We start from the raw sequence: 10,667 nt of genomic DNA, 5'->3' as shown, positions 1-10,667 counted from the left end.
TTGAATGGCTGTGATTGGTTCATCGAGCGCTGCAGTGATTGGCTGAGCCACGGCGCTTGAGAACCAATCAGAGCCATTAATTCCTGGAGGCAGGGTTTTTTGAACTGTTGACCATGAAGTGTCGGGGAAAAACTACAAGCAAGTATGCCGGGGACCTGTGAGAAGAAGTTCGGCAAAGTGGACAGCAGCTGTTAGGACATGTATTGTGTTTTTTTTTTTATTGCAGCTAGGGTTTATTTTCTGGGTATGGCTTATATTTCAAGCCCCCCCATAAATCCTGGCAAAAGAGCTTTGTAGCGACACAAAATCACGATATCGCCACGAGAAAATGCTGCGATTTCACACAGAACACAGATGTGATATTGCTGCGAGTTTCTTGTAGCGATATCCCTGTCACCTGTGTGAAAGAGGCCTAACTCCATGATAAGTGGCACCAGAGGTGTCTGACAGATGCTCTTCCCTTGAATACCATGGAATTAACACATATTTTAGGTCGGACATGACATCAGCATAACTACACTGGCTTCTTACCGGTCCCATTCATACTTCCTACCACAAAATATCTCAAGAACGTCCTACTGTTGGATGTTTTCTAAATAAGGTCACACAATGGAACTTGTGGACAACACTCCTGTGCCACTGGGTATGGGCTACTAACCTCATGTCTTCCACATGCAGTAATGCCTAACACGGTAGTCAATGGCATAGGGTAGAAAGGGTTGTGGACCTCAACTACATGGCCCAAACACATTGGCAAGTTTCCTAAAGTGCAAGCAACTGGTGGCTAGACACCGTCTGCTTTGTTTGCCCGTTGCAGATATGAATGAGCTGGGTCTTTCCGTCCACACTCATCACAGCTGAGGACACAGTGGTAATGTGGAGTCTCCTCTCCACTGAATATTTATTGATTATTTTAATCATTTCTTTTAGAAGATTTAGAGAGCTTCTTTCTGAGAAAGGACATGGACTGGTGACATGTGGCTCCTGGTTCTGGTTCCAGACTCAGGATTGTAGCCTAGTTGTGTTCAATTGAATAAAACTTTTTACCAAAATTCTATATGATTGTCCTGTGTGAGCATAACAATAAATAAAATATGATACCAGAACACGTGCGCTCCTGTGTTGAACATTATAGGACTGTAATGTCTAGTTGGCTTCTGGAAAGTCTTCTGTTTTAATCATCGTCGTCATCATTGTCATCATCATCATCATGGTCATCGTCGTCATCATTATCATCATCATCATCGTCGTCATCATCATCATCATCATCATCATCGTCGTCATCATCATCGTCGTCATCGTCATCATCATCTTCCGTGTTAATCTTCCCAGATAATACATCTTCAATCCACTGTTCCAGCTCGGACGGTGATGGCAAATCTTCAGCGTCTTCCATTTCCATCCACACACTGTCCGCCTGCAAAAACAGGAAAGAAGGTTTTATGTAAAACATTCCAGCTGAGAAGAAACCTAGCAACCTGAGCTATGCACTGGGCTGTTAAATGGCCGCATGTGTCATATAAATAGGACATAGAGCCCAGATGAAAACACTATGGTCATGATACATGGGAGAGATGGAAGTGTAGTTACTATTTATTGCCTTCAGTAGGATTGATTATAATCATAAGAAGTATCAGGAGCAGCAAGGAAACTTGTATGGAGTAAAACAATGAGTTACATACAGAGGAGGAATTCTATGAAATAATGGGAAAAACTCTATAAAATAATAGGAGTTATATTGAGTAATAAGAGAGTTTATATATATATAAAAATCTAGTTATTTGTCTAGCACCAACTTATTCTGCAGCGCTTTCAAGTAATTTATGTATTACCCCTCACCAAGCTGGTAATCATTTTACCAACCTCAGAAGGATGGATCAACCTTGAGCTAGCTACCTGAACCATGCAGGGAGTGAACTCACAACCTTCAGGTCGTGAGTGAGAGCTTAGGACTGCATTTCTCCTGCCTTAGCACTCTGCGCCACACAGAGTTTATATAGACCAACGGGAGAAGTTATATGAATAAAGGGAGGGATTATATGGAATAATAGGAGGGGCTATATGCATTAATGGGAGGGGCTAGAAGAGTAATAGGAGGAGTTATATGAAGTAATGTGCAAGGTAGAATGAGTAATATGAAAAAAAATTATGAGTAATGTAGAATAATAGAAGAAGTTATATGGAGTATTGTGTGGAATTATATGGAATAGTGGGAGGAGTTATATGGAGTAATGTGAAGACTTATATGGAGTGAAGGGACTGTACTGAGTAGTAGAAAGAGTTATATAAAGTAATAGGAGGAGTATGAAGTAATAGGAGTATATGGCTGGGGTAATAAAGTGTAACTATCCAAGCTGTATGGGTGCACACTGTATATCATTCATGCTTACTACTCACATCTGTCACATTAACGACTCCGATCTGTGGCCTGAATAGGTCGATGTGGAAGGTCTTTTCCCAGTATGTCACCAGCTGTGGGGCAGAGAGTGCAGATTATTGATGAGGTCATACAGAGCGCAGGGGTAAGTAAAGTATCATTAGGCCTTATGGCTCATTCACACCGCTGTAGAATATTTTCCGTGAATATGCAGCTTATTATGCATGTATTCATGGACTAAAAATTGCCTATTCAGGGCGTATTTCAGTCCTTCTTGTGATCTCTTTTTGCACGTGTAAGTGTTGCATACTTACATGCCAAAATAAACGCAAGAAGGGACTATTGTCTTTAGGCGAAAATACGCAGTGAATACGTATGTTTCAGGCATATTTACTGCGTATTTACTCAGTTCGTTCACTTCTATGGCCCATTTCAGTTCGTAACACGGACAAAAAATTAAATGCTACATTTTTTTCACGCGACCGAAAATCAATGGGTTCTATTGACTATGTATTACATATGTAAAAATATGCGCATAATACGCAGCTTATTTGTGCCCGTGTGAACGAGGCTTTAAGCTGTAAAGAGATAGAAGAGTCTGAAGTGGACATAAGGGTCTGGAGGAAGACAGAGGGGTCTAGAAGAGGGGACAGAGGAATTTGGAGAGGGTGGGAAAGGAATCTGGAGGGGACGGAGGGGTCTGCCAGAAGGTTTTCTCCTTCTCCATATTGAAATAAACATGCAAACTTGGGTTAGTCAATTATGCATGTAGTAACTGTAGTTTGGTTAGGTTTATAGATTGTGAGTGAAAAGCATTAGACTCAATGTATTTTCCAATATACAATGGCCCAAATGATGATGGATCTTGTGTCTGTAACATCATTATACTTACTACCATCTAAAGATAGAACACAGTAATAATAGTGTTACCAGAGGGAAATCATCAGGATCTATCCAGACGATGCTCAGCTCAGGGTTCTCTGTGTTTTCTCTGGCAACTTCTTTAAGGATCTGGAGGAATTCATAACCATCTGAGGTAGAGTCCAGGAGCAGAAAAACACAGGAGAGGAGGTAATAATCAGAAAACATGACCATTCTCATCATTATTACATCTCTTATCATTCTTATCATCACAATTCATTATCACATGCTTTATTATCACCCAAATCAATACATTACTTATCATCACTCTCATCATCACTTTACTTCTCATCTTCATTAGAACATCACCTACCGTATCATATGACTTATCACCCTCCTTCTTACAAGACGTTTATCAACTATTAATCTTCTTATCACATTATTTGTCATCATCCACACCATTTGACTTATTTATCTCATTATCACATTACTTATTATCACCTTCTTCAGCACATCAATGATCATCCTCCTCATTGCATGACTTATTACCACATCATCAAATTAGATCACTATAACACTGCCAAGCGTCATTATCACCACCATTCTTATCATCACCACTACCATCACCATCACCACAACCACTCTTCTTGTCATCATTACCACCACCATTCTTACTACCATCACAACTAATCTTATCATCATCACCATTTCTACCACCATCACCACAACCACTTTAATCATCACCTCCACTCTTATCATCATCATCATCATCACCACCACCATTCTTACTACCATCACCACAACTAATCTTATCATCATCACCATTCCTACCACTCTCACTACAAACACTCTTATCATCATCCCCACTCTTATCATCAAAACCACCACCATTAACACAACCTCTCTTCTCATCATCATTACCACCACCATCACCACAACTACTCTTATCATCATCACCGTTCCTACCACCATCATCACAACTCTTATATAATCATTCCTACCACCATCACCACAACCACTTTATCATCACCTCTACTCTTCTCATGATCATCACCACCATTACCACAACCACTCTTCTCATCATCATCACCATTCTTATTACCATCACCACAACTAATCTTATCATCATCACCATTCCAACCACCATCACTACAACCACTCTTCTCTTCATCACCATTTCTACCACCATCACCACAACTCTTATCATCACCACCCCTACCACCATCACCACAACTCTTATCTTCACCACCCCAGCACCATCACCACAACCACTTTTATCATCATATCCAGTCTTCTCACCATCATCACCACCACCACCCTCTCTTCTCATCATCATCATCATCACCATTTCTACAACTAGCACCACAACTACTCCTTTCATTATCACCATTCCTACCACCATCACCACAACCACTTTTCTCATTGTCATCACCACTACTCTTCTCACCATCAGTTTTAGGGTGCGGGCAGACGAGCGCATAAACGGCGCGTTTTTGCGACCAAACGTATATACGTGACCATCTGAGGCAATGGTTTCGAATGTATTCGTTCACATGGGCGATTTTACGGCGCGTAAAAACGGCAATTCGAAAAAAAACGGAACATATGCGACCGAAATACGCGCCAATGCATATTCGATCGCCGAAAAGACCGTTTGCAAAGTAGGAACAAATGAAAATACACTTTCTAGCTCTGGTCGTGATCGGTGAAAAACGATCGCTCGGGCGATTATACGTTGCGCTCGTGCGAACGTAAATACGCCTACGCTCGTCTGCCCGCACCCTTATAGTAATGTTTCTCACCTGGGTCTTCCTCCTCGGCAAAAGCCACAATGTGAATACCATCCAGATCATCCTCCTGTAACAAAACCAGGAAAACTGGTAATACTGACTGTCACCTAGAATGCCAGGTGTGTATGATACAGTACAAGAAACAGGGATATATATATATATATATATATATATATATATATATATATATAAATCTCCATGTTCAGGAAAGTTATTCAGTGGAATTAGGAATAATAGTTATACTGTAGAGGCGTCAGCTGCTTTGAATACAGGAAATACCCAGAGCAAACCAATGTGGAGGTCCCTTTGTTGTCTCATTTTCTTTGCTTATGCATCCCGGCACTCCTGTTCGCTATTATATAATAGAGGACATACCAGGATTTCACAGGACATAAGGTTTTGTCACTTCGTGAAGCCGACATGGAACATCAGCAGGTGACTGATGACAAAGTATACATTTTAATATGTACACTTGTGTATTTGATTGAGAGAGGCGGCTCCGTGCCGCCTGTGTGGATGTAGATGATGTGAGGCATGAAGTTTGTTCTACAGGGTTGGCCCCAAAAAATTAGCCTGGCACCACAGCTTATGAGAGCTGTCTTAAAGAAAGTCTTTGTTGCCCATAGCAACCAATCACAGCAGAGCTTTCTTTTTACCTCAGCAGTATAAGAAATGAAAGCTGCACTGTGATTGGTTGCTACAGGCAACATAGATAGATTTTATGTTGGACAGCCTTCATAAGAATGTGGTGGTGTCAGCTCCACCCTGTAGATGCATGAAACTCGCATTTACATGTGAGTGCGATTCAATTTCTTTTGCCTTTATAGGGAAGAATGGGCAATTCTTGAACAGAATTGCTTAGGAATAGGACATGCTGCGACCTTTCTAACAACCATGTAAATTAACCCCCTTAAAATAATAAATAAGGGTGGGCATGGAGGTATACAGGTTTCATATGGTATTTTGCGGCATACCGGTCCACATTTGATGAAACTGAGCCTCTAGATTATGCAAACTCCTAGACTGTCGAAGTTGGCATCCCAGATGTTCCCATTCATGTTCTATTGGTGATAAGTCTGGCAACCGGGCAGCCATGGAGGTATGGTAATGTTGTTGAGACATTCCTGTGACCCCCTTGTTGTGTGCGGCCCAGCATTATCCTGCTGGAAAATGCCTCTTGGAAGCCGCCATGAGAGGAACACGTGGCTGCAGGATATCCTGAACATATCGCTGAGCTGTCATTATCCCTCGTACCACTATAGGGGGGGCAAACTGTCGTATGCGATGGCCCCCCAGACCATCACACCACTAGTAAGGGCAGTGTGCCTCTCCACAGCAAAAGCAGGATTGAGGAGCTCACCCCGATATCTCCAGCCACGAACGCGGCCATTATGAGTGCCCAAACTAAACCTGGATTTGTAGTTAAAGATAACCTGGTTCTACTCCATAGCATTTCAGTTTTGTTGCTCATGACATCACTGCAAATGGATGTGATGGTGGGTGTCAAAGGCAGAACATGTAATGGGCGCTGTGAGATGAAATGTCCTTCAGCAAAGCAACTGGAAATGGTTCAGATAGACACAGGAGCCTGTAACGGTGGCACCACCTGTCTCTGGATGGTGGACAATGAAACAGTTGAAGCTGCTTGTACATGTTGGACAATCAGACAATCTTCTCTACTGGTGGTCTGTCAAGGTTGTCCTGAGCCCGGTCTCCTTGTGTGCGTGCCCTCACAGAACAGCCCAGGTATCGGACAATTTGTTGACACGACCATCCAGCTTCTCGGTTTCCAATAATGAGCCCCCACTCAAACTCTGTTAACTGGGTGAAATCTCTTTGATTGCATCGTAGGTTCAAGTATCAATAAGGAGTTCATGTTTGTATACATGAATAGTGGGCGTTATGTATCAATAACGGGGATCGTGTCTACATATGATGGGAGGGTGTAGAATCATAGAATGGTAGAGTTGGAAGAGCCCTCCAGGGTCATCGGGTCAAAGAACCTGCTCAATTATTCACTAAATAATCCCATACTGTGGATCAATACGGTGGGATTATAGGTTGAACTTGATAGACCTATGTCTTTTTGAACATCATTATGTTATTACATACAGTGAGGATCATATATCAATAATGGTGGTCATACACCAATAAAGGGGCGCATGTCCATATATCAATAGTAAGGTTATATGTAGCAAATAATGGGCATCATGTCCATGCAGAGTGGGAGTCTTGGAGTAATAGTGGGGTCAAGTATCAATAGTGGGGGTCAAATATCACTAGAGGAGGATCATGTCCATATATGAATAGCGGGGATCATGCCTATATCTATAGTGTGGTTCATGTATCAGTAGTGTTGATCATGTATTAATAATGTAGGGTCATGTATCAGTAATGGGGATCACGCTTGTATATCAATAGTGAGGGTTATGGATCAATAACAGGGACTTTGTCTATACATGGGGAGAGGGGGTGGTTATGCCTTCCTCTGGATCGAAGCTCTAGGGTAATAGATTGACTTGATGGACCTGTATGTTTTTCAACTTTATCAGTTATATTACTATAAATAGTGGTGATCATGTATCAATAGTCGGGGTCATACACCAATAAAGGGGAGCATGTCCTTATATCAAGAGTAGATTAGGGCACATATATCAATAATGGGCATTGTGTATCAATAGTGGAGGTGACGCATCATGTATCAATGAGAAGGTCATGTACCAATAATGAGGAACATGTCTATATATAAATAATGGGGGCTCATGTATCAATAGGCAGTTTGTGTTTGTATACATCAATACCTTGCTGACATTTTGCAGCACATATTACCGGTGTAATAATTGTGATTGTGTTGCCATGTGCTGCTGTGTATAAACAATATCTGTTGGTATATAGAGAAAATGGCGCAATCTTTTGCACCTGAAAATCGTCTTCCATGCTTTGCATCACATTCTATGTGGTTTTAGATACTTTCTGACGCTTTCTACATCTCACCAGATGAAAAAAAGGAGGGGGGGGGGCTTTGTGAAAAGGAGGCATGGCCTAAATTGCACCAAAAACTGTTCCAATTTGTAGTAAATTCCATCAAAAAGTTTGCTACAATTTTTGGTGTAAACTAAGCCAACTATTAGAATTCACAGAAGTAGTCAAATCTCAGAAATGAACCTAAAACTTAACATTTATTATAACTGATTAAAATCATTACGCATTGATTCGCATTTGAATCGCACTGATTATGTATGTAAATACGCAGCAAATACGCAGGTTTTCACACATATTTACGCAAGACTATTGACTTCAATAGGCTTATATAGGTCATAATATGCACCAAGATAGGATATGGTACCTATTTGTTTACAGGATTGTAAATTGCGTAAAAAATATGCAAACGTGAACGAACCCATTGAAATCAATGGCTTCTAGTTACTGCATATTTGGTGCACAAATATTACATGTAATGTGCGGCGCAAATACTCTCTGTGAATGAGCCCTTGGTTGGTTTAGATTTACACTGGACAGTTTAAAAATTCGACAGACTTGGGCCTCCTGCACAGGGGTGGAACCTGTCACATAGCAGAGCTGGGACACGTGGGAGCAGGTGAGCCGCAGTAGCCACTGCAGGGGCACAGGTCGGATCCCGCTGCGAGAATTCTTGCAGGGGAATCCGACCCGGCCGCCTGCAGGTTGCCTTAGGCTGGGTTCACACTAGGCAGAAATTTCACGGAATGTCCGCAGTGGAACCAGACGGAAACTCCACAAGATTTCCGTGGTGGAAGTTTGGCGCGGGATTTAAAACAGCTTTTTTCTCCTGTGGAAATCTCCATAGAGAGAAGCAAGACGACAGTGGAAACAACGTTAAAAAATTGACATGCCACGGATTTGAATTCCATGGCGCATGTCAATTTCCGTGTGGCTTGTCCACAGCAGACTGCTGGCAGCGTGGGAACGAGATTTTTGCAAAATCTCATCCACTTTGCTGGTTAGTCTCGGTTTTAAAAATGCTGCGGAATTTCTGTGTGGAGGGTTCATCCAGAAATTCCGCAGCAGTTCTGCCCCGTGCGAACCCAGCATTACTATCTAGTATGAGTAGCTGTGATGAAACTGGCATATTTTAAGACTTTCTGTCTTCAGGTGCTTTTACACGGAACAATAATTATCGTCCACCCCAAAAAATCGGTGGATCGTTCAAATTTAAATGGTAATCATTCCGTATAAACACAGTCAGCGATTAAACAATGAATGATAATTCATTTGCTTATCGTTCGTTTCATGGAAGCATAAAAATCGTTGTTGGCTTGCTCACTATTCGTTCGGTTTAAACAGCGCTCGCTCAGTCCTTCCCATTAATTGGTGCAATGAGCTGAAAGGTCTATCTGCGTGTTTAAACTGCATGCTCAAGCGAATGAGCAAACTGCGACATTGTTTGCTCATTCGGGTGAATGATTTCTCGCTGCATCTAAGAGCACCATTAGGTAGCACTGTCTAACTTTTGGACAGCATTAGTAACCCTGCCTCTTTGTATGCTCCTCCACACAATCTTCTACTCCCTCCATCCCTCGTTATCTTCCAGAGCACATGACTTGATCCCGGGATTCCTGCAGACATTTGAGCCGCTGGCGTTCGGCCAACATCGCTCATAGTTTACACATGACGGCTCAACAAGCTGACACCAGGCGCTGTGCCCATAGTAAGCACTGAGGGGGTGCAATATGCCAGGCTTGTACCAGGGCTGTTCTCTACCTGTCAGTCAAGCCTCGTGGGCGCAATATTCAATAATCCTACAAGGCTGTGTGGGCTTTTGTCCAATTTGGGGAAGCTCTGCTGTGAGACCCCTGGGAGCAGCAAATGAGATACAGAATGAGGGGGCCTAAATGGGTCTAGTATATCTGTTCAGTTTATGCCCTATGTGGGGGTGGGGTGGGGGTGGAAAAGTATATTCACTGGAGCATTTTTATCAGTCCTGAAAACTTGGACCGATTTTTAGAGATGAGAGAACGTACTCGTTTCGAGTAATTACTCGATCGAGCATCGCTATTTTCGAGTACCTGGCTACTCGGGTGCAAAGATTCGGGGGCGCCGGGGAGCGGGGGATGGCGTGGTGGAGCGGGGGGGAGGAGTGGGGAACAGGGGGGAGCTCTCTCTCTCTAACTCCTTCCCCCACTCCCCTCTGCAACCCCCTTGCTCACCCACGGCGCCCCCCGAATCTTTTCATCCGAGTAGAGAAGTACTCGAAAATTGCGGTGCTCGAGTGAAAAAGGGGCGTGGCCGAGTACGTTCGCTCATCTCTACCGATTTTTTATTTTGTGCGATTTTCATGTGATTTTTCCGAGGGATTTTCATCATTTTGCATCTGATTTTTAAACGTACAGAAAAAAACATGATGGGTTCTGCATCTGCACAAATTTTTTTTAAGTTACCATGCAATAAAAATGGATTGCATTCGCATCAAACTAGTGCAATTTTTTAAACACACTCATGGACATGAATGAGCAATTTTCATTGGAAAATCGCATCAAAATAGGACATGCTACTATTTTTTTTTTTTTGCTTGGACTGCTTGTCTGATTAAAAAAAAATAAAAAAATCGCACGTGTGAATGTAATCATTTAAAATTACCGTATATACTCGAGTATAAGCCG

The 10,667-nt window shown here is 42.2% G+C and overlaps 1 protein-coding gene across 1 annotated transcript in view; it reads right to left on the bottom strand.

The window, feature by feature from the left end:
• Positions 1-872: 872 nt before the first annotated feature.
• The window catches only part of CASQ2 (calsequestrin 2), a 28,425-nt gene continuing 18,630 nt past the window's right edge, over positions 873-10,667 (bottom strand). Inside the window, exons 8-11 of the mRNA XM_066599424.1 lie at positions 5,041-5,095; positions 3,308-3,408; positions 2,398-2,472; positions 873-1,417 (exon numbers count right to left, since the gene is read on the bottom strand). Coding sequence (XP_066455521.1) covers positions 1,175-1,417; positions 2,398-2,472; positions 3,308-3,408; positions 5,041-5,095 — 474 coding nt within the window. The 3' untranslated portion in view covers positions 873-1,174. The remainder of the gene's footprint in view (positions 1,418-2,397; positions 2,473-3,307; positions 3,409-5,040; positions 5,096-10,667) is intronic.

This window comes from Eleutherodactylus coqui, chromosome 4, assembly GCF_035609145.1.
Source record: "Eleutherodactylus coqui strain aEleCoq1 chromosome 4, aEleCoq1.hap1, whole genome shotgun sequence".
NCBI lineage: Eukaryota > Metazoa > Chordata > Amphibia > Anura > Eleutherodactylidae > Eleutherodactylus > Eleutherodactylus coqui.
The sequence above is the reverse complement of the archived record's forward strand: the minus strand, read 5'-3'. Positions and strand labels throughout refer to the sequence as shown.